The sequence below is a fragment of the Haliaeetus albicilla genome, chromosome 2 (genome assembly GCF_947461875.1).
Source record: "Haliaeetus albicilla chromosome 2, bHalAlb1.1, whole genome shotgun sequence".
In the NCBI taxonomy this organism is placed as follows: Eukaryota; Metazoa; Chordata; class Aves; order Accipitriformes; family Accipitridae; genus Haliaeetus; species Haliaeetus albicilla.
Window position 1 is genome coordinate 58735636 of NC_091484.1, and position 23931 is coordinate 58759566.

Genomic DNA, 23931 nt, shown 5'->3' on the forward strand with positions numbered 1-23931 from the left:
ACTGCTTAATAACAGGAATCCATGTTCTGTGAAAAAGATAGTTTGAAAATTCTCCATACTGACTGAGAGACTAAATGTTTACATTGCTGCTCATGCCATCATCTTATATTTGAACAAGCTGCTGAGTATTAAAGCTTATGGACAGTCTTTGTATAACAGCTCTGATTTTTTAGGTTGATTTCCTAAGACAAGATTTATGCAATCCCACTTTCCATCTGTTAGTTGTGCTTCTCAGTAACTTCAATCCAATGGCCAATTTAAATCAGGCTTGCAGAGGTCTCAGAAGTACTGAGTGCTTATAACAGACCTTCTTGGGGGCTGGACGGAGCTGTTAAAGCCATTTGCTTGACATGCCAGTGGGTGAGAGTCAAGGCACTCTCTGGGCTCCTCTGGCATCCAAAAGATATCAGCCAGCCAGCCCATAAGCACGAGTTTAACTCCAGAGTAGCTGAAAAAAATGCTGCCTTTTGTTCAACGAGCAACTGGAGGAAAGGGAAGGGAAGTTTGGGGAGGGGAGGGGAACCAAGGGTACAGAGCATGTGGTGTGTAGGGAAAATGAGAGCAAGCTGAAGGTATTGTGGAGGTGTGTGTGGGAATCCAGGCTTCATTACTTCTGCTGTTCACAAAACAACTTGTTTTTCTTCAGCTCATCATTAACGATACATTGCATTTTGCAGTATTTCAGTGGATATAAATGTCTATTTTTTTCTGAATGTTTTGAGGCTGTCGAAAGGATGCTGACAGATTGACGATTTAGAATATTCATGCCTTAAAAATTATTAGCTTGTTAGTTAATAGTATTGGTAGAATATCAGTATCAGAAAAAATATCATTTTAAAGCTCTGCTAGCAATTCTAGGTTTAAAAGTTAAATTTCACTTTGAGTAGGCTCATACTGATCAAAGGATGTCAGTAGAAAGACTGGCTCACAGTTGCAATAGTTGTAACTTAGTGTCTTCTCAGTTTGAGGAAGTCCTCAGTCAAGTGTGTATTATTGTTTCTATGCAATTCAGCACAGTCTTGTAAGTACCCAGTTCAGCAGCTCAGTTCACTCAGTTCATCAGGATAGAGTTTATTTGAAAATCTGTGTGACCCAGACATGCTTGGGCTTTACGTTCTCCCCTCTTATTAAGAGTCTTTTGACTGGGGTGTTGGACTAGATGACCTTTAAAGGCCCCTTCCAACCCAAACTATTCTATGATTGTATGATTTTTCTTATTTGTTTAAGCACTATTCAGTGACTGGTTTTTATTTGAAAGTTTCTGGTTGTTTCTGTTTATGTCACATTCACATGTACTTTATCATTATACAATAATAAAATATGCATACTTTCTTGCCTTTTAATAAGGTAACAATGAAACAAGTATTTGCAAATCCTAGTGTTATATGAAAGAGTAATCTCTTCAGTGTTTGCTTTCTAGAAACTAGTAAATAAATATATATAAGGCATTGGAAAAAATAATGTTTGAACTTTTAAAATACTGCTTTTCAGCAATATTTCCAGTTCATCTTGGAAAGAGAGTCACTTTGGTATGTAAGAAACAGGGTAATGCTTAATTATATAATAATTTCAATAGCTTATGCTATGGTGGAATGCTAGAAAAGTCGTTTTCAAATTAAGCACTTCGATAACTTTCTGCCAAATTCAAAATAAATCAGTGAGTTCCAGAACATCATGATATTTTCTGGCTGAATATTTTCTGACATGAAAATGTGATTGGGTTCTATCGCTGTGCTTTCACATGGATCTCCCAGCTTCATTAGAATTCGTATAGACATAAACAAAGCAACTAGCGTCGTAATGGCAGAAGTCTTTCATTTTAGGGGAAGCTTATGGTGTCTGAACTAAACTGCTTGTGAGAATAATTTCCTTCTTAAATTTTAAAAGCAACTTTCTGCATTGATGCTGGTTTGGTGTAAATCCATTATTCCATTCGTGTCACGCACAACACGATACACAACTTAGGTTCAGTTTTATGAATTTAGGAAAGGAGAAATTCTTGTACCTTGGAATTCAAAATACTGTCTTTTTATAGGTCCCTACCATATTACGATCAACAGTTACAGATTTGATCAGAATTCTTATATTACTGACTTTTTTCATCATAGTAAATCAATTGTCTGGTAAATTTTTTGTACTTAAGAGGAGTTTCTCAATGACTTCAGAAATCTGCACCCAACTCACCTTAGTATCATGGATTTGAACCTGAAAAAGGTAGTGGGGGATGACTGCTGAATCACATGAACAGGTTCACCTTTAAAACTCTAACTGGGATGTAGAAAATGCTGGAGTGCCTTTCTTGGACTATCAGAGCCTTGCAGTCTCACAGAGAAGGCACGCCCAACATAGAAATGCACTTTGAAGTATACTCTTTGGTTTGATGCGTGAGCTTTCAGTATTGTCAGCACAGGGGAACCAGGCTCTTCAGAGCATTCTTTTTATGAACACTGATTGTGAATCGTAGCAAAAGGGAAGGGAAAAAATGTACCAAACAGAAAAACGTAGTTGAAAAATCACATTTTTACACCAACCTAGGAGAATATAACTAGGAAAAAACATGTATCATTTCAGCATAGGAGAGGGAAGACCTTTCCACCCTGCCCTAAGTACTCATGTTCTTACTCCCTGCTACCAAGATTCTGTTAATTTGAGTGGACAAGAAAGATTGACTAAAAGTATTTTACCTTTATGCCGTATCTCATCAGGGCAGTTCTGAAAATGTCGTTGTAACATGTTGAAGTAGTTCTCTGTAAGGAACAACTTACTGTATGTATTTCATCCATTACATTGCAAACTATTGACTCCGCTTAGCTAACATACTGGTTCTTCTGACTGTGTTCACCACAATGCACTGAGAGTTATTAGCCAGGGTTATGCATCTGGCTCCCTGCTCATTAAACTGAAGTATGTTTCTGCAGTGCCAGAGTGACACCCATCCTCATGGGTGAGAGAGGCCGTTAGAACAGCACATGTGCTGCCTTAATTCCACTCAATTCCTATTCTGAGCTCTGAAGTGGGTCTCAAGTGATACATAGTCCTTTCTGCAGAGACAAGTTTTCCAGCTTTCACATTTCACCAGAACTCATTTTGCTGGAGCTTGTTAAATTGTACAAGCCAGTCTTCACCAAAAATTAAACATAATTAATAAAGCTTTTAGGATTGCCAAAAATGCAAACATTAGAGGTTTCAAACATAGAAGAATGGGAAATGGGAACTGAGATTTGAAGAAGTGATGAGGCCAAAGAAACCACAACATTTTGTGAGAATCAATAACTTAAATTGATGGAATTGTGGAATGATGGCTTCTGCCAAAAATGCATAAACAAACGCAATGTGTGCCAAAATGCCTCCTGTGGCCTGCTGTTGTGGCTCTGCTGATCAGATGCACTTTTGTTTCTGAAATGAGAACAGAATTTGGAGGTAACAACAGCTCAAGTTTTACAAGCACTTTTATAAATGTGATTTTGAAATATGGTTGGACTTGGTACATGAATTATTACCTCATTTTAAAAACCAAAACAGTTTAAAGGATCAAGGTCTCGGACCTCTCCTCTGTGAAGTATCAGTTGATAAGTCAATGTCCCGAGTATGGGAATTGCACAGTGATGGTACCCAGAGGACAACCTGTAACTCCAGCAGTTTTCAGAACATGGCCGTAGCCAGAGATGGTTAATATCTCTAGTAGTTTGCGGTAGCTCCTGTATGCAGCTACAAGCCAAAGTTACTCCTCAGTCACCAGCTCTGGGAGGTCAGCATCTGGTGATCATCGAGCTGCTTATGACTTGAAAAATTTCAGTACACCCAGAAGCAGATGTGCTGAGTGTGAGAGTTACAAGCCTTTCACTGCGATTAAATCCCAGTGTTTATTTAATGTAGCAGTCAGTGTAGCAGCATGTAGCAGTGACATTATAGAGTTAAATTAGTAACTTTTCAGTGGAAAGCTGCATTTTTTAAGGAACTATAGCCATCACAGGCTGTTTTTCCAGGGTTGTGTAAGTTTTATATATTTTACTTCAAGATCTTAGTGTTATCTGTGACGATTGGTTCTGTTATTGACGTTCTTGTGCTCAAAAGGACAGGAATTTCCCTCCTTGCAATTAATAAATATAGCAAAATGAACATTATCTCTGTTTTAATCTTCAGGGTATTACTTCTTTTAAATGTGGTTGTTGAAGACAAATTTTTTTCCAACCACTTAAAGCTCTGACAAAATTTACAGCTGTTTCAGAAGTGTTTGGCTGCACCTTCATTTGCAGGAGACTTGTGTGAGCATCCTAGACCAGCAATGGCATGTTGAGCACTTTGACTTGTTCTTTCTGCCTGTATCCCCATTCTCTGTGCTTCACTGCTGCAAGGCTACAAGAAGACAATGTTCCCCATGACTCTCCATTACATTTCAAAAATAAAAATAAAAAATCTTGCCCACGCATGGGAACAATCACCTGTGGGCAGATCTTCCAACTTTATAGCATTTATAGCATCTCTCCAATATCTGAGTGAAGCAGAGGATCCATAATACAACAGGTATTTGTATTATGTATCCATAATACAAACAGTTTCGAACCTTTGCTATGTTCCTGACACTCATTGTGAGTTGGGTTAAATGTTTTAACATCTGACTGCAAGAAGAATGGCAGCTTGTTATTTCTGTGACACTGTGAGAACATACTCATGTTATCTTTCAGTGCAGGAGGAGATAGCATGTGCCCCTAATGTATGTTTCCAAGTTGAGAAGTTTAGTCTGCTGTTAATGTTATCACTGCTGTATCCTGAAATAGAAAACTGCAGGCAGATTGGATTGTGTTAGAGAATGGTAACCATAATAACCAATAACAATCTGCAAATGATAAGCAGCTTCAGTGTTTAAAAATAATATTTAAATAGCATTCCAGTAGTTCCATGGGCATACTTTCAGATTTTATTTTATTATTCATTCATTTTAAGCTTGTTTTTGAGGTTTAAGATGTGACATTTATCTCAAGGAAGTGTTTCATTATTGCATTTTGAATTAGTTGACATTGGTTTATTATATACCTAAATTAAATCTCATAGAATAAAATGTTACTTATCAAGCCTTTTTCAGATGTACACCATCTGTAAAGAAGAATTACAAACATCCTACATGATGTATGGAATTTTATGGAAGGAGATGGACTTTGACTTTATGGCTATATGTAAGCCATATACATTCAGAAAAAGAAATACAAAGTCTGCTTTATGGCTATATGTAAGCCATATACATTCAGAAAAAGAAATACAAAGTCTGCTGCAGATGAACGTGGAGCATCTTGATGGTTTGGAATCTGCACCATGTTCTGGGATGCTGCCCAGCGTTTCTGCTGATATGAAAATTAAAACAAACAAACAAATAAACAAAAACCCTTTTAACTTGACCCAAAACATGCTATTTTTGGGGGGCTGCTTTAAAAAGAAAGTAAGGTGTCATTCAAAAGAAGTGAAGGAGGAGGTCCAAATCGTATCCTGGCCCCTCCATCCCCCTCTTTCCCTCTCCCCAACATACAGATAGGGGTGTTTAGCAGGAGTCTGGGAAAATCAAACTGGATTACTTACCTGTCATGAGAGTATAGGAGCAGCGTGGTGCTATGATCAAACTGTTAACTCTTCTGGGTTAACTTGTTTTCAGTTTCCCTTGCTGAGACAGTCCTATAATTTTCATAAAACACTTGGATGTTTCTTAGAACACGGAGTCTTACTTCCTGGTTGTTCTTAACTGCCAAGACACTGTGGTTACCACCATATTGCATTCAGAGACTAACAATGGCAATGAGAAGAATTGGAAAAGACCCGTCCTTTAGAATGTGCTGATATTCAGAGGAACAAGAAGGCCTGGGCTTCAGATCCTTCCTGTAGCTCTTTCAGGGCAATAACACTTCTGGAGGTGTAAGCAAGCCACAGTTTATGCTGCTGGAAGTGTGGTGCCCATGGTTATCCTGACCACCATGGCAGAAAATCAATGGGAGAGCTAAAATTCATAGGAAAAACTGAAAAATTACTTGCTAATCATCATTTTCCCATTTAAGTAACACTGTTAAGTAATTGTTTAGTGCTGGTGAGGGATAGGATAGTTTGGATGGTAGGTAATTAAAGCAAAATGGCTCTTGCTCTTTGGTCCCATATGTGAAAGGGGACAACTTCTTCAGAGTTTTTTGCCACAGGTAAATGAAAAATGAAAATAGGAGCAGTGCCAAAGTTCCCTTAAGAATGAAACACTTGTGTTTACAAAAGACAATTCTTGTTGCTAGCTGTGCAAAAGAGAGTTACAAGCTGTTGACATTCTTCACTGGGATTTGAATTTGAATCTGAATTACGTAAGAGCGAGTCGATTGCTTTCCATTAGAGTTCCTGAAGCAAAAATTGTTGTTACTGTTGGATGCAAGTTGAAAGATTCTTGTTTATGGATGAAGGTCTGTTTAGTCTATTAACCTTGACAACCATGTCAGCAGTTTTTTCTGTTTGTTTTCCAAAAGGCACTATGTTGAAATAATATGATATACAAAGTTATTTATAGTGTAGACAAATTATAGCTATGCTTGAAAGGCATGGGTCAGAGTTTAAATACCAGAGTTAAATGCTATCCTCCTGGATAATTTGAAAAGTCATTATGCTTAATCTTTGAAAATTCAAATGGAGAGATGGAATCACTAAAATATCAATGTGAATCAGATTTTTTTGGTATGAATTTGTTGCAGTTTCACAGAGTGGTTGAGGTAGGAAGGCACCTCTGGAGCTAATCCAGTCACCTGCTCAGAGCAAGGCCACCTAGAGCCAGTTGCCAAGGACCATGTTCAGTGGCTTTTGAATATCTCCAAGGGTAGAGACTCCACAACCTCCCTGGGCAATCAGTCACCCTCACTGTAAAATAAAAAAAAACAACAAAACAAAACAAAACAAACCCCATCACCACCAACAACAAATCCTTATGTTTAAATGGAATTTCCTGTATTTCAGTCTATGCTCATTGCTTCTTGCGTTTTCACTGGGAGCCACTGAGAAGAATCTGGCTCTGTCTTCTTTACTCCCTCCCAGCAGGTATTATAAACGTTAATAGATTTTTACGAAAGGAACAAAATTTACAGAAACAATCAGAGCAAACAAAGTCCACACATATTGACACACCTGCATTTGCACCTGCTTGCCTCTGTTAACAGATGTTTAATATTGTTATTGCTATCCTGGATTCTACAGATGAACAAGGGCTACTCTAAAAGTACTTGTGTGCAGTAGAAAGCTAAAGAAGTGATTTCTTTTATTCTTGTGATCTACACATCATTTCAGACTGTAGTCTTGACTCTCATGGTCAAGCCTCCAGGTAGTTTGTTCTCCTTTAGTCTGAAGGCTGGTTCTCAAGGCTTAGTCTTCAAGTTGCGTTTGTGTACCTGTGTAGCTCTCTGTCATACATCTTCAAGTACATGTCCTGCTGGAAAGTACCGGTGGAGGAAAGGAGCAATTCTACCCTTAGCTTTGTTTCCACCTTTTTTTTTATAAAGCCATTGCTGTGGTTTTGACAGTGTCTGCCTTTATCCCAGTTCCGTTGCTATCCTAAACTTTGTGTCTTGCTGAAGTCTCCACCCTACAGGTTTTTCAGTAGCCCCTATTTGCTTGATCAGCCATCTTGGCCTAGGCATCCCATCTCAGCATCTCTGCCCTGGTCCTCACCATTCCCCTCTTCTCTGATTACCTCCGAGCTTTAGGCTAGTCAGGTAGCCAGCTGTCCCTGTGCACGTCTTTTCAAATCCTATTGTGTTCCTTGCCTACCATGAATGTTTTGCTTGCCTAATCTTAATTTGTGTCTTCTGGCCTGGCTTTTAGCATCTCCTCCCTGTAGGTCATGCAGTCACACTGCTTCCTTCCTTATTCTGCAGTCTGGTTTTCTGCCCTTCCCATTCCCACCACCTCTCCTGTCCCATCACTGCCAGACTCCTTTTTCCAACCTACTTCTCTCTCTCTCCCATTTCCACTTCCGTGCTCACTCTTTCTATGTGGATCACAAGATTCTTGTCTGTACCACCTCACTGCAAGGGTCAGCACCAGCGAGACACTGTCGTCCCTGTGCTGGCCAGTCCCATGCCACACTGAGCCACTGAGGGAAGGAAGCACAGAGAAGACCCACCGGCTGTCACTTAGCTGGGAGTGGAGCACAGGTCATCCAGAAGTGCTGTGCTAAGTTTAAACACCTTCAACAGGGGTGGCATTTTTGCAGACTTTTAACTCTTGAACCATAAAAGCTATATACAAATTTGCTTTGCGGAGCCCTGAGATAGACTTGGGTACCTGTCATGATGTTTCAATTCAAGAGAGCAATGAGCAATTCAGCTTATTTACTGTTCAAGCTGCCAGACTCTGGCTGCTTGTGCTGTCTGTAGTGAGAATTACTTGTGACATGTAAGTCAGTTATGGTGACAGTCTGAATAATGCCCTAACTCTCTGTTGAGTATATGTGAACTGCAATCCTCCCTGATTTCATATTCATGCCCAAAGTACAGGAGCTAGTGAAACTATCAAAAAAACCCCCAACCCCCAAACCCCACCATAATTTTTAACACATAGAAAGCAATGTTTTCCTTATTCTTGATGGTAGGAGCACTTGTGACATTCCTGCTGTTTGGTTTTTTTTTCCCAAATTTAGTAGAGCGCCATATCCAAGAAGGGAGCAATCAAGTTACGCCATCCAAATTTCAGTTGCTTGTCAGAGCTGTATCAGACAAGTGAAATAATGGGTGATGACGCTAGCTTTGCCTAGTATTGACAGGTGTGGTTTCACACTAAAAACACTGTGCAGTAAACCTTAGGCAATTACATTAAAACTAGTAAGTGAATGTAGCCACACTCATTCAGCCATCAGTAGTGGCAATCAACTTGGACAAGTCATTATTACGTTCCACTAGCAGTGTCTTATGTCTGTTATTTAACCTCCATGCAGGAATGGTGCATGTTCTATTTACTTTCTGGATGCTTTTACTTGTTTGAAAGGTAATTTGCAGTTGATATAACGTGAAGTGACCAGTTTGGCTGACAGATTAAACCACGACTATTTTGTAAATATATGATTGGAAGTAAAATTAACGTCTTCTGGTTTCTAATTTGCTCTTTTGGAGAGTATATAGCTTGGTTTTAGCTCTGCTTGTGAATACATACAAGAACATAAGAAATCCAGACTCATGAGTCACATCACATACAGTCAACAGAGGACCAAAGGTCTGTTTCAACAGAGAAGGCAGACTGAGAGAAGAATATCCTACTAACTCACGCAAAGAAACTGAGGTAGTCAAGACAAGATCTATTTAAAATAAGTGGGGGGCGAGGCAGGGGGAGGAACAAGGAGGATGTTTACAATGTATTTGAACTGCTTCATTTGGTGTTTTTGTTAGGAAAGTGGTCTTGTCCTCTTTCGTCTCTGGAAGAGAAGGAAGTTGAGTAGCGCAAACTGGTTTTCAGTGTGATATGTGTTCATGGTATCTTGTCATGATATGCTGTGTATATGATATTAACATGATTACAGATACAGATGGGCAAGCATACACCCACACATTTCCTCCCTCAAACATTACATATTCTGTAATTTTTCCTGGAGCTTATGTATAGTTCTGATTATGGGATACAGTGCTAACAGCAATATGAACTATAAGAAATTTAGAAGACTGGGCAGAGAGGGGACGGGTTTCCTAGTGCTGTTTTAAAGCCGTTTTGATGGGGCTTGTGTTACTGGATGCCAACTGGTGGCCTCTTCCCCAGTTGTGAAGGGCAGCCTTTCCCAGAGGGCAATATTTCTGTATGCCTGGCTTACTCTATGCTGTATTCCTAAACCATCTTTAGTGAGACTGACTTTTAAAGCCCCATTTTAATATTAGATTGGGAATGCTGTTGGTGAATTATCCGCCGAAGTCTTGTAGTCTGTAGCGTTTTATCCTGCTCTTTGGCTGCTTTTACGCCTTCTCGCCTGCTCTACCTGACGTGGAAGTTGGCGGGGAGCGAGGCAGGGCCTCGGGCTCTTCTGCCACGGCGTGCTATCGTCCGCCGGATCCGCGTCCCATGGATCCGCGTCCCATGCGGCGGAGGTCACGGGCGTAACTTTTCTGTTACCTTAGTGCCACCCTGTTGAGATGAAGTAGCAGTGTGTTTCGCTCGCAGAGCAGCCTGCGATTATTCAGCGGAAGGGAGCACTGAAGTGAGTGAAACATGGCAACGGAAAACTATCCTGGACTGATTTTTTTTTTTTTTAAGTAGAGATAGAGAGTGAGGTAGCTCCATGGGTTTCTGCAGAACCGTGAGAGGAGCTCGGGAGCTCGGGTAACCCCGTTTGCGAACTGCCCGTTCCTGAGCTCCCCCAAGTTAACCCAGTCGCCCTGGCTCCCGGCCGAGCGCCTCGCCCGCCTCCGGCGCTTGCTCGCCCTGCCCCGCGGCGAGGAGCGCGCCCCAGCGCCCGCTCCCGCCCCCCAAACGCGACGTCCCCGCGACGCGACGCCCCCCCCCTCCGCCGCCGCCCGGGTCCCTGGCGGGTCCCCGGCGGGTCCCCGGCGGGTCGGCCCAGCCGGCGGGCGGCCGCGCTGCCGCGCGCTTCTTCCCGACCCGGCCTCTCGCCGCCGCCAATCAGGGCGGCGCCAGCGCCCTGTGACGCGGCGCCGGAGCCCGAAGGAGCGCCCGGCCCCGCGCGCCGCTGACAGCCCGCCGCTGCCCGCCCGCCGCCGCCCGCCCGCCGCCTCCGCTCCCGCCGCCGCCGCCCGTTCTCCCCGTCCGGGCAGTTCCCTCTGCGGAGCAGGCCGCCTGACCGTCGGTTCCTCGGCCCCCTGCAGCAGGAGGATTCGTCCCCGTGGCCGGGAGCGGTACTTGGAGCGAGCAGGCTGAGCGTGGGAAACGAGCGCTGGGACTCGATCGTCGCGGCTGCGGAGCCTGCCTGCCTGCCCGCCCGCCCGCCCGAGAGGCAGAAGTTGAAGATGCAGTCGAAGGTCTTGCTCTAGGCGTGCGGGGCGCGCTGGACGTCTCGTGTCAGGCTGCCAAGGTGCAGCGATGTACCTTTTTGGCAGTGAGGATTACGAAGTGGTAAGATGGAAACTTAAGGGTTGGTGTTTGGGTTTTTTCTAAATTATTATTTACTTCTAGTGTTTCCTGTCTCTGAGTTTATTGGGCAGCTTTGAATTTCGGTCAGTGCTGTGCTCTCTGTAGCTGAACTTTAGTACTCGCCAGTTCGATTGCTTTTAAAAACCCGAAGTATTTCTGCAAGTTCTTCAAGTAGTGAGATTCTGTTAGCTAGGTAAAACTGAATTTACTTTCCTTGTCCTGTTTATCGCATTGTGGTGATATTGAAAATATTCAAATACTGATTATTTTTGAGACAGTTCAGCCCTCGGGTTAAGCAAAACCATGCTTCCAAATAATTCAGAATTTGTCTCGTACTTCGTAACGTAGATAGACTGCAAGTAGCTTACAGAACTGCCCTTAATTTTATGTTTGTGGGGACATTGCCAAACCATTTCTTTTGTACAGTTCAAAGCATGTCATTGTAGTGTAATGTAGCGTCCATCCAAAGAGCTAGCTTAAAAAAAAACAACAAACACACCCACATTAACATCTGACACTCTTTACTTCAATATTTGTGTAAAACGACATCTGAAATAAGTCGATGATGTAAGAGAAGACAAGAAGAAAACCGCGGACAACTCCGCGCTGTTGCGTGGCATTGGTAGCTGACATAAAAGTTTGCAATTTTGCAGCCTGAGGCTCAAGTGCTACGTTGTAAGCAAAATGGATGGATTCTTCCACCCACGCAGCACTCGTGACCAAGTAAAGACCTGAGGAGCTTTGGGGAAAAGTAACGAGACCGGAGAATGTGTATGAACTCTACTATAGGACATCAAAATAAATTTCACATGTTAAAAAGTGGCACATTCTTTGCATGTAACTGGCAATTGCAAATGTTTTGTTTTGATTATTGAAGTTCCTCTTTGAAGTATGAAAGCGCCTTTTATGGCAGTCTGCGTTCTACAACACATTTCAAGGAATTAATTTAGTTATTTTAGATTTTTTCCTCTTTTTTTTTTAATTCTAACCAGCTATGTTTTTGAGATGCAGGAAACGTAGAAGAAGTTGTTGAGGAAAATAATTTAAATGCAGCTGTCTGCACATTGAACTCATTTGTGTGTGCGAGTCGCACAAACTTTCACAAACCAAGCAAGGCAACTGAAAAGAACTTAGTTTCTCCAAAGCAGTAAGCAACATGGCATTGCAGTAATTATGCTATGGATTGATTACTTGTTCATAAGAACTGACAAGAAAAAGAAAGTTTCCAACTTTAAAGCTTTTAATGGACTGATTTCTTTTTTTAATCCGTTAGATCTTTGTAGATATTTGTAAAGGGTTGCAAATCTCTTTTAATGGATTTTTGCCCAGTCTCTACATTCCATTGTACCCTGTGTAGTTACTTACTGGTTTATACAGAGAGTGAAGCTTTGGGTCTGAAATTTTAAAGTACCTTGAAAATAACCCAGATGACTGAAGAATGGTGTTAGGGTTTTGGACTCTAATGTATCTCTCAATCTCTTTTCCTGATGCGCTTTCAACTTTTAAAAAGTATTGAAGTATTCTGTGTCATAGAAAACAGTTTAATGTTTAAGACACCTTTCCCAGGCAGGTGGGACATCGCAGTCCAGGCCTTTTCTGCTATATAATTAAGCTAAGTGGAACAGCATCAATAGAAAAAGTAAGAAGTCGACCATGAATTGTGTGGCTTTGGTTTTTTTCCATTTAATTTTTGTTTGTTTGTTTGATATAACAGTTTTATTGTTCATTAAAAGCTAAAATCAATGTAAAACTTTTGTCTGTACAGACCTGTAGTCCACGAAGCCGTATGCTCTGCACTGTGGAAAAGGCATTTCTTTTATGTTCTCACACAAACAATTACTTGTGAGTCACTGAAGGACAAAGTGAGTGAAAAGAATGCCAGTGAAGAGTCTCAGAATTTAATTTTAAGTTCACTATTAATTTCAAACAGTTTTAAATTAGTTTGAGGCATTCTAGCTATGCATATAAAATTTGATTTTATTCTGGAAAGGAGATTACTGATAAAATGAAACATAGCATGATTAAAACAGCTCTTAGAGGAATTCAATAAAATCCTCTTTAAAAATCCAACCCTTAAATAGAGTAATAGAGAAATACACTTTATGTGGTTATTGTGTGCATTTCATATGCACACATATATGTCCACACAAGCACACACACACATTTGCAGAAACATGAGCGTCTGAGGCGATATTCTAACTCAGTTAAATTTAATAGCGAAACTCCACAGGCTGGTACAACCAGCTTTTGCATGTGGTGCCCTCTTTTGCTTTCTTTTTGTTCCTGTATATAAAGAAGCTTGTGTTATTACCTTGCTCTGAGTGCATAATAAGTCTAGATATTTGACAGCACCGATAATCAATTTTTATATCATCTCCTATAAACCCTAGTAAACAAAGATAATATCGCTTAAGGATCACTTATCAAAAGACAATGCTGGGGTTTAATGACCACTTCATATTAAAAAAAAAAAAAAGTGTCATTTCATGACATGGTGACAAATGCTGTATTTTTGAAATGATTGATAAAAGCATGTAGCTGTGGTCCTCCCATGTTTGAATGATTTTTTGCATAAATGTTCTGACTTGGGATTTTGAGTGTCTTTCACATTGCATTTTAGCACTGTAGGCAGATGCTTGTTAACCTTTCAAGAACTAGTGGAATAAAGATAGTATCTTTTGTGTTCTTTTGAGGCTTTTTTTTTATGACATATACCTGGAAATGAAGAGGTGTTTGACTATAGTAAGTGATTTAATTTCATATATACAGGAAACTATAAAAAGCCGCAGGCCATGCAATCTCATTTGTGGCTAAAACTTGTTTGCGTAGGGATTTTACTGTTTGTTTGCAAAGTAAACCTCTGATAACACAACAGAATTGGAATAGTTCATCAAAAATGAAGCAGAAAGTGGGAGCTCCTTTTCACAGCTACCTGGTAACTCGTACTCTGCATTAACCTCCCAAAGCAAAAGCATCTAAAACTTACTCCCAACAGCCTTTTGAGTTGCTGTGTAAAGGATGATGGAAATCAGGCGTAGTGCTCGCATGTTTGGGAGGCCTGGCTGGCTCTTCTTTGCCCCCAGGCTACGCTTGGCCCAGCAGAGCATTTCCCATAGCTGCAGAGGTGCTGCTCTTGCTCCCTCAGGTGGGCTTGCCTAGGCTGTGGGCACTGGGCATCTCCAGCCACGTCCCACCACTGCCCCTTTCCAGGGAACCCGGGGTGTAGACATGTGGGCGATGGCTGACAGCACCGACTCCTCTCTGACCAGGCATGGGACACCTTGGCGTTTCATCTCTCCTCCCTCCTCTCCTGGCAGTCTTTCCTGGTAGAAATGTTGGGCTCTGTTGTAGTAGGATGATCGGATGCTGTGATGGTAAGTGTAGGATTAATTAGTTATTTTATAGCAGAGTAATTCAGATGTAGGGAGTAGTTTTCTTGGTGACTGGTCATTTAAGGAAAATAATTGAATTTCATTCCCTCTATTGCATGCAACTTTCAAACTTTTGTGATCAAGTAGCTGTTTTTAACTTTCTTAAGAAGCTCAAAACTCGGCTCTTTTGCTCTTCATAGATTTGTCTCTTTGAAAATATCCTTACAAAGAATGGAAAACCTCTTTACAACTCCAGTGAATTGGTTGTGATGTCCAGTTTTGGTTGCCTTGGAAATCCAGCATTTGTCACTTGTGTTCTCCAGGCAAAAGTTTTGAAGTTGTCTATTTAAATTAAATCTTCACTTCCCTTGAGTTTGCCTATGTCCTTTTGCAGAATGGAGCACTTCTTTTGGAATATTAAATATGATGTTGATAGATGCCAGTTATCCTCATGGCTCCTGCAGGGTAGCATTATCGTCTAAAAAGTATGAAAATCTGTCTGCTAAATTTGTAAAGGAGTGGAAGATCTTGAAGAAGTCAAATGACATTCAGGTTTGAGAAGAGTTACTTGTTGAGTCCTATTTGTGAATCAGACAAACCCTGATTCTATGTGCAGCAGGCATACTGCTGATAAGGCTAATTTTGCTCTGTGTAGGGAAAACCCCACCTATTTTAGAAATACATTATTGTAAGTCCTAGAAATCAGTAGGGAGAACACATTGATATGTTTTCAGTGTTTACTCTGAGTCACTGCTACTTACCTTTTTTCAGAAACTGAGCAAAGGGAGGAAAGATAATAAGGGTGTTGTTTACAATTGGAGGGAGTCATGTGTAACTGTTTAGCAACAGTATTTTTTATCATACTGTGGATTAACACAGGAACATGTCTAAAATTCATAAATCAGGATTGCTTCTTTGGGAACCTCTCACTTGAATTGCAAGTTTCTTATTGCAAGTACAGTTCTGCAAATTATGTGTGGCGGAACGCTGTAAAGATTTAACCCTAAAATTTTGGAATGACTTTTTCTTGTTCACCTTAGTTCAACCTAAGGCAACAACATCTAATGCTATGTTCAGATGAGTAAGTTGTATGGCACATATAAGCGTATCTTGAAGTACAGACTTGAAAGGTAGGAGAATTAAATTCAGCCTCTGAGGTTTACTTCAGAGCCATAAGTCCATCTGTATTGGGTTTGCACGGCAAGGTTTTGGTAGCAGGGGGGCTACAGGGGCAGCTTCTGTTAGAAGCTGCTAGAAGCTTCCCATGTCCAATAGAGCCAACGCCAGCCGGCTCCAAGACGGACCTGCTGCTGGCCAAGGCCGAGCCCACCAGTGATGGTGGTAGTGCCTCCTCTGGGATGACAGATTTAAGAAGGGGGGGAAAAACTGCACAACATAAACTGCAGCCAGTAGAGAGGAATGAGAATATGTAAGAGAAACAGCCCTGCAGACCCCAAGGTCAGTGAAGGAGGGGGAGGAGTTGCTCCAGGCGCCAGAGCAGAGATTCCCCTGCAGCCCATGGTGAGGCAGGCTGTCCCCCTGTGCCCATGGAGGTCCACGGTGGAGCAGATATCCACCTGCAGCCCGGGGAGGACCCCACACTGGAGTAGGTGGATGCCCAAAGGAGGCTGTGACCCCGTGGAGAGCCCGCACTGGAGCAGGCTCATGGCAGGACCTGCGGATCTGTGGAGAGAGGAGCCCACACTGGAGCAGGGTTGCTGGCGGACTCTTGATGACCCCGCGGGGGACCCACGCTGGAGCAGTCTGTTCCTGAAGGACTGCACCCCTTGGAAGGGACCCATGCTGGAGCAGTGCGTGTAGAACTGCAGCCCATGGGAAGGACCCACGTTGGAGAAGTTCGTGGAGGACTGTCTCCTGTGGGAGAGACCCCACGCTGGAGCAGGGAAAGAGTTTGATGAGTCCTGCTCCTGAGGAGGAAGGAGCAGCAGAGACAACGTGTGATGAACTGACCGCAACCCCCATTCCCCTTCCGCCTGTGCCACTGGCGGGGAGGAGGTGGAGAAAACCGGGAGTAAAGTTGAGCCTGGGAAGAAGGGAGGGGTGGGAGAAGGTGTTTTTAAGATTTGGTTTTACTTCTTTTTACCCTACTCTGATTTGATTGGTAATAAATGGAACTAATTTCCCCAAGTCAAGTCTGTCTTGCCCATGACAGTAATTGGTGAGTGATCCCCCTGTCGTTATCTCGACCCACAAGCCTTTTGTTATATTTTCTGTCCCCTGTCCAGCTGAGGAGGGGAAAGATAGAGTGGCTTTGGTGGGCACCTGGCATCCAGCCAGGGTCAACCCACCACACCATCCTTGGACAAATCACTTGACATTTTGATTCTTTGCCTTCAAATCTTGGGTGATATTTGGTTCGTTTCTGGTAAGGACAGATGTTTAACATTTTAAAGGTCATAAATTGCTTTAAAAATACCTGCTTTACACATAACAAATGCTAGTATTTGATTAATTTTCTACTGCAAATGTTGTACACGTGTACTAGGAATGGAGTTATTCATGCCTAAAACTGAGTGTTTAGCAAGAAGAGCTCTATGTGAAAGATAGATGTACTTACATCCAGAGCTGGATGTAGGTCTGTGAAACAGTCACCCTCAGCAAGCCTTTGCCTGTGGATTCTCTGCAGCAGCCAAAGTGTAGAAACAATACAGTTTTTCTTTCCTAAATTGGAAAAATGAGGGTCATTCTGTATGGCATCATTCCCCATGACTGGCTCCGAGATGTCTCAGCTATGTTTTAAGCACTGCATATGAGTTTTGGGATTCCCCCAAGGGAAGCCTGGGAGAGCCACTGGCTACCATTGTGTAGCAGAATGCCTCCTGAAGCAGTTTCAGTTTCGGATAGGGAAACACTAAAGAGGAAAACCTTCATAAACCCATGCAGAGAGAGGTATTGGTCATTTCTGTGTTACTCCGAAGACACCCAGTGTGCTTTCCAGTTAGTGATTTGTGCAATTGTAGTGACCATACTTTCTTCCCCAGAGAAAAACTGATGTTTACTCTAACCTCCTGTAGTGTATGCAAAATAGATTCTTGAATAACGATATTACTGTCTGACCTTCAGATAGCTTTCTTTTCCTTCTCTCCTTTCTTTAATTTGAATTTCACCGACTGAGAATGGAGCCTTTTTGATTATTGACAGTATATTGAAGGGATTTATACTATGTCTGGCCTTCCCCTACCTCTGTCCCCAAGATTCAACACATAAACAGGCAAGAAAAAGGTGGCGAGCTTTGTGGAGGCCGTAGGTGGAGGCACTGAGCTGTAAGTCCTGTTACATACATGACTCTATGAACAGTAGGTCAGCTGTCCCTCACGCAGAACGCAACATACCTGCTTTATAATGTAGCGTCCTGGGGTATGTGGTGCTCTCAGAGATTAAAGAGAGGATTCCCTCCTCAGGAGTTACCTTTTAGAAGTAGGTATTTCTGACAGAAAACATGAGGCAAAGCAGCGACTGCGATTAACCTGGATCCTTTTATACTGATTAGAGCCAAGTGGTGCCTGAAGGCAATAGAGGAAAGGAATGAGCATACCTGTTACTGTGGAAGAGGATCACGGTTAGCGCACCATGTTTGAGAAGCAGGTTTGTACCTGAGGGACTCATGGGAGGGAGCCCTGTGAAGTGAGCAAAGGTCATACTGTTTCTGGCATTTGGAAACCAACCACACTGACAAGCTCCAGGTGATGAAGTAGCAAGGGCGAAGTTTACTTCTGTTTACAGAGTAGAGGGGAAAAGATGTGGAGTGTGGAAATTGGCCTGGGTTGGCAGGACCAGTGCAGTTCACCTCACAAATGTGAAGACAAACTAACGAAACCAAAGTATTTACAAAGGGCATGCACAGATGGTATGGGTGAGCAGCCTCGTGAACACTTTTCACAGAATCACAGAATGGCTGAGGTAAGAAGACACCTCTGGAGGTCATCTGGTCCAACCCCCCTGCTCAGGCAGGGCCACTTACAGCCTGTTGCCCAGGACTGTGTCCAGGTGGCTTTTGAGTAGCTCCAAGGGTGGAGACTCCACAACCTCCCTGGGCAGCCTGTGCTGGTGTTCCTTCACCCTTGTCGTAAAGAAGTGTTTCCTGATGTTCAGAGGGAACCTCCTGTGTTTCAGCTGGTGCCCATTGCCTCTGGTCCTGTCACTGGGCACCACTGGAAAGAGCCTGGCTCCGTCCTCTTTGCACCCTCCCTTCAGGTATTTATATATCTTAAAAACATCCCCGCCTGAGCCTTTTCTTCTCCAAGCTGAACAGTCCCAGCTCTCTCAGACTTTCCTCATGTAAGAGATGCTCCAGTTCCTTCGTCATCTTTGTGGCCTTTCATTGGGCTTTCTCGAGTATGTCTGTGTCTCTCCTGTACTGAAGAGCCTGGAACTGGGCACACTACTCCAGGTGAGGCCTCACCAGTGCTGAGTGTTTTGTTTGTGTGTTTTTATTGTATCTCCCTCCTTTGCTTCTCACCTTCATCTTCCAGCTTGTAGTAAGTGCTGGTGGAAAAAAATAAAGCATGGAGATGAGTGGAGAGACCCATCTCCGCATGCCTTCCACCAAACTGCTTGAGGTACGTCTGCACCTCTCAGCTACTTCTGCATTTGTGAGACAGCAGCGGGAAGGAGGGAAGGAAATCTCACTCAGGATCGGGGAATACTTGGCTTCTGATTGCGTCGATAGCACCAAGTCCTGATGAAATCTTTAAATTGCTTGGTCTCGTTTCAGTTTTTTTCCATTTGAAGGAAACAAATATAATAATACTACCTACTTCCTGGCAAAGGAAACCTCTCGTGCTGGACAGTTTACCTTACTGAAGTGAACCAGCATGAACTTTTAAAAAAATAACTTCATGATCAGGAATACTTGAGTTTTTCTTTTCTGTACTGTCATCTGCTGTACAAGTCTTAATATAAAAAATATGGCTATTTTTCAGTGAGGAACTTGAATGGAGCCTAACATAGCCATAATAAGTGCTAACGGTAGGGGCAGTAATCTAGCTATGGCAGCACAGAGCAAACATCAAGCTAATTTATTGTGCTTCTCTGATTTACATAGCTGCAACATACTTAATTATCTTGGATTCCTCTGCACGCACGTGCGCGCGCGCGCGCGTGTGTGTGTATGTATGTTTCCAGGCTTTTGGGAATTACTTACAACTTGCTCCCTGTTAATGCCTTATATATTCATACTTCTTATTTAATTAGATGTCAGAAAACCTGTGTAGCTGGAGAAGTCTTGTGGGTAAAAGATACTAATGGCATGCCTGGTTTAAGTCATCAATTTTTAACTCTCAGGATGGAGCCCTACATGGAAGAGTTGTAGCTATTTAGAAGAAGGTAGCTTGAGTGTCTCTAGTTAAAGAAGTGGGACTTGTACATGCTGTGCATGAAATATGGTACAAGAAAATTCCAGATCTTGCAGGGGCCCCAGTGTGGTGCCTCTAACAATAGAGTTATTTTAAAGTTTGTTTTCCAGTTAAGTGTTTGTGACATGCATTTTGATGTCTGTGTTGTTTAGTCTGTGGATGGATGTAAGTTAGCAGAAGGGGTACACACGCAAGATGTTTTATGTGAAAAATTGAAATCGTGACTCCTCTGCAGCACATATGGAAAGCTAAAGTCAAAAAGGCATGTTCGCGCTGTCTGCCATACGTGCCTGCCTGCCTGCCTGCCTGGTGCGGCAGACTGCCTGTTTTAGATTAGATGCTCTATCCTGGGTAGCACAGCTACTTTTCTCCCATCAACGGTATATGAGGTGGTGGCTGGCAGGCTAGATAGCTCGTTGCTCTCTTGACCTTTCAACGCTATCATAGTTACGACAGCTCAGTTAAGCACTCCTAGCAGGCAGGCTGGATGTAGTCCAATGTCATTTTGGTAGGAACCTTCCACACAGGAAAACCAAGGGCCAAAAATGCTGTTTCAGATTATTTGATCTGAAACTTCTTTGATAATCTCTTCCAGGCACAATTCATTTTTTTTTGTTTTTTTCCCCTCTTCTTTTACAGTTGAGATTGTGTGTTTATTTCTGTTTGGGAATACATTTTTGTTTTCCAGTTGGTTATAATAAGTAGGTCTGATGAACACGTTCAGAAACAGCTGATCAGACTAAACCTGTTGTTTATTTTTATTCAATATCGGCTGTCAGGAAGTCTATCACAGAAAAAAATCCATCTACCTCTTTACCAAAGCTGTGGGCATCAGTCTTCATGAAGGCATGTCTTCAGGTCTGGGCAACTGGACTGAGTAAATGAAGTGCTGTTTGTTTACTTATAATACATGTTACTTTCCAGATAACAACTTTAGCTGATGAATAAGAATTACAAAATGCTGAGGATAGTTAGCTCATCTTCCATAGGAGTCATTAATTCTTTTTCAGCAAATCTTTATTTACATAGAAACAGGTAATGACAGCCATAACAAGCTTGTTTATTATTTTATGCATCTCTGACCAGATTGATGTTTGAGATTTCTGCAGGGAGAAAATTTAGTGAAACTTGGGTGTTATGATTGCTGTAACTACAGGCCTATAGAAACCAGCAATTTCAAAAGCTTTTCTCTGAGAAATGAAAGAATGAAATCCCTGAAAAATTCTCCTGTGCACATTTCATTGTACATTGTCACTTACAACACAATGTGAATCTACATGTTTTAATTTAGCAATGCATAGGACTTTTTGGCATTTAAAATGCTAGAATAACATACTGTATTTTATGATGTACAATATAGTTTCAGTCTTCTGTTAGATCTTACAAGTCAAGTGGAGTTAATAAGCACTGGTATTAATATGCTTTTTACTTTTTTTTAAGGCAGTTTCTGTGTTTTGTTCCAAATATCTTGGCAAATTTTCTTATGAAAAAGAAATTATTTAAATCAAATTATTTGTCTGTTGGTACAAGCAAAGCAACGTTGGTGCAGAAATCCAAAATGAGAGTGCTCCCTACTCAGCTGAGCTCTTAAGTCTAAGGCCGGGTAGATCATTACAAGAATTTTAAGCAGAGGGAACAATAGTAGGCCAGTTTATAGGCGTAAAGCTGATATATGCATAGCTATTATTAGACTATTATAATATAAGAATATAATTGTATTGCAAAGCTATTCCTTTAAGGAACAACTAAATATGATAGGAAAAAGGTCTCTGCGTGTCTTTCTTTTTATAAAGTGTATTTGCCTGAAAGTGAATGAGATACTTAATTTTTTCTTCACTGGAAGTAATTAAGGTTTTTTGATGTGCAGAAATGGGCTTTACTAAAATTGACTTTGAGCTGAACTTGATAGTGTTGTATTCGTCTACTTATGGAAGCAGCTCAGCAGGCTAATTTTTGAGGTGAAATGTCATATAACTTCTTAGTTTATTATCTTAAGATGTTAGATTACTCTTAGAATTTCCTTACATTTTTCTGGTGTAGGAGATTAACAAGTAAATTTCTATATAAAGTTGAAAAATTTTGATCCATGGCGATTTTCAAAACTCAACTGGACAAGATCCTGAGCAAGCTAGTCTGGCTTTCAATCTGGCACTGCACTGAGCAGGAGGTTGGACTAGATGTCTTGGCCTCCAGATGTCTCCTCCCCAACCTATTTTTTTCTGTGATTCTATTCAGAGAATACAGGCTATGTAGAAATCTTACTGGCACCAAAGCAGGAATTCCCATGTTTTATGTTATAAATCAAAGCTCATTCTTAGAAGTCTTCATCTTGTCCATCAGTCGCCCGTGACTTAGTTCCCATTGCTGAAGGATGCCATGTATAATTCTGAAATTTTAGGCCTCTAATCTGTAATTCACTGTGATTCTTTTGCCGTCATCTGCATTCCATATAAATATAGTGATATATCTATAAAGTAAGATCTGAAGGACAGGGGCATTCGATTGTTGCTCAAACATAGTCAATTTTTCATACGCATCATATTGTGGTTTACCGCGTATATTTAAGAAAGTTGTGTTCTGTTTCCCTTAATTATCCTGTGGTCTTTCTAAGATGGAATTATTCATATTGTTTGCTGTAATTCTGTTATGTGGACATCCTAGCAAGAATATGGGTGGCCTTCAGAGATGCTTAAGCAAAATCATAAGGTTCATTGTACAAGAGTCTAGTACCATATGTGAAATTTTGCTTTCGCTGATTGACATTTCACTAGAACTTAACAGCAAGAAAATGCTTTTTTTTTAAAATAATCACCACATACACCTATTTGCTGATATCAGCTAATAACTTAAACTGCTTTGCCTTCTGAGTATGAGTTTTCCCATGCATACATGAATGTGATTCCCCCCCAGTAACAGATTTGTAAGGAAAAATCAATAATTCTGTTCAGCTGTATCTTGTTAGTACAAAATAATGTTCTGATCAGTTTGGATCCAGAGGTTCGCTGGAATTTGCAGGCAAGAACATCTGGGAAATGGTCTGGATGGGACTGTCCTTAGTGTGTTGAGGGAGAAAATACAATCCAACTGATATCATTGCCTCTAACCGTTGTTGCATGGTCAGCACAGGAATAAAATCTGAGATCTTTCTGTAATCAAATGCCTCCCAGTAAAATGCATACCTTTAAAAAAAACCCCAACACCACAAGTTGTGCTGTTTCTTTTGGTGCTATTTTAAATAAACCTGGACATCTGTGTCTGTAAGTCTGGTGGGAGAGATTAGTCCTGCCAGTTACACAACGTTTTGTGGATCAGCTTGCTTTGTGACAATTGACAGTGTTGTCCCTGCACTTCTGTGGTAGATTTTATGATGTGAATGAAATGCTATTCAATTTAAATAAGGTCTATTTTAGCAAAATCAAAGAGGAAACAAGAAGGAACTGCTATTTAGATCATAGGCTATGATGATTTTGAAAATGAACAAGACAAAAATACTGAAGCCTTTTCAAATCATAAAAAAGATCCATGCCTGTAGACAACTAACAAAACACGAGAGGTTATAAAAGAGCACATTTGTGTTACTGTGCCAACTTCGGCAACAAACATTTCCTTTTCTTCTGCATGAGGAAAGAAACAATAAGCCATCATTGTTGTTTTACCCTTTGTAAAGTCAAAAACTTTGAACAGGAAGGGACATGCTAACTGGATGAATTATTGCTGATTATAGATAGAATAATTATTACAGAAGGAGTGATGGAAGGAGAGCAGTGCAAATCTAGAGTGAAATTCTACTTTCCTTAAAAAAGTTTACAATATTTTTGTAACAAGTGTTTCAGCCTAATTGAAATCAGTTAAGGATAAATGTAAAATAATTAAAAAAAAATAATTAAGATACTAAATTCCCTGTTTTCCAAAATAGAGATGAACTGGAATACTCTTGAAAGCCAGTAGGAGTCAGACTTCTTAAAGCATGAAAAGCCTGTCTTGCAATTAGGGTCGGCTTCTGACTCTAACCTGGCCAGGGAAGCCGGCATTGTGTCTCTGGAGAATCTTTGAGAGGGTTTGAGTACAAACATATTTGAGTTATGGTATAGCAGCATGTATAAAATCTA

General features: G+C 41.3%; 1 protein-coding gene and 1 long non-coding RNA gene across 9 annotated transcripts in view; one reads left to right on the forward strand and one right to left on the reverse strand.

Annotated features, from left to right (window-relative positions):
• LOC138683832 (uncharacterized) overlaps positions 1 to 2906 on the reverse strand; it is a 42455-nt gene extending 39549 nt beyond the window's left edge. For both annotated transcript variants that reach the window (XR_011323281.1, XR_011323284.1), the window contains exon 1: positions 2685 to 2906. This is a non-coding gene — a long non-coding RNA (uncharacterized lncRNA). The remainder of the gene's footprint in view (positions 1 to 2684) is intronic.
• CACNB2 (calcium voltage-gated channel auxiliary subunit beta 2) overlaps positions 1 to 23931 on the forward strand; it is a 269194-nt gene that overhangs the window by 137503 nt on the left and 107760 nt on the right. The window contains exon 1 of one of the 7 annotated variants that reach the window (XM_069776444.1): positions 10923 to 11058. The exons of the other annotated variants lie outside the window; for them this stretch is intronic. Coding sequence (XP_069632545.1) covers positions 11026 to 11058 — 33 coding nt within the window. The 5' untranslated portion in view covers positions 10923 to 11025. Of the gene's footprint in view, positions 1 to 10922; positions 11059 to 23931 lie in introns of those variants that run through there. 7 annotated transcript variants of the gene reach the window in all.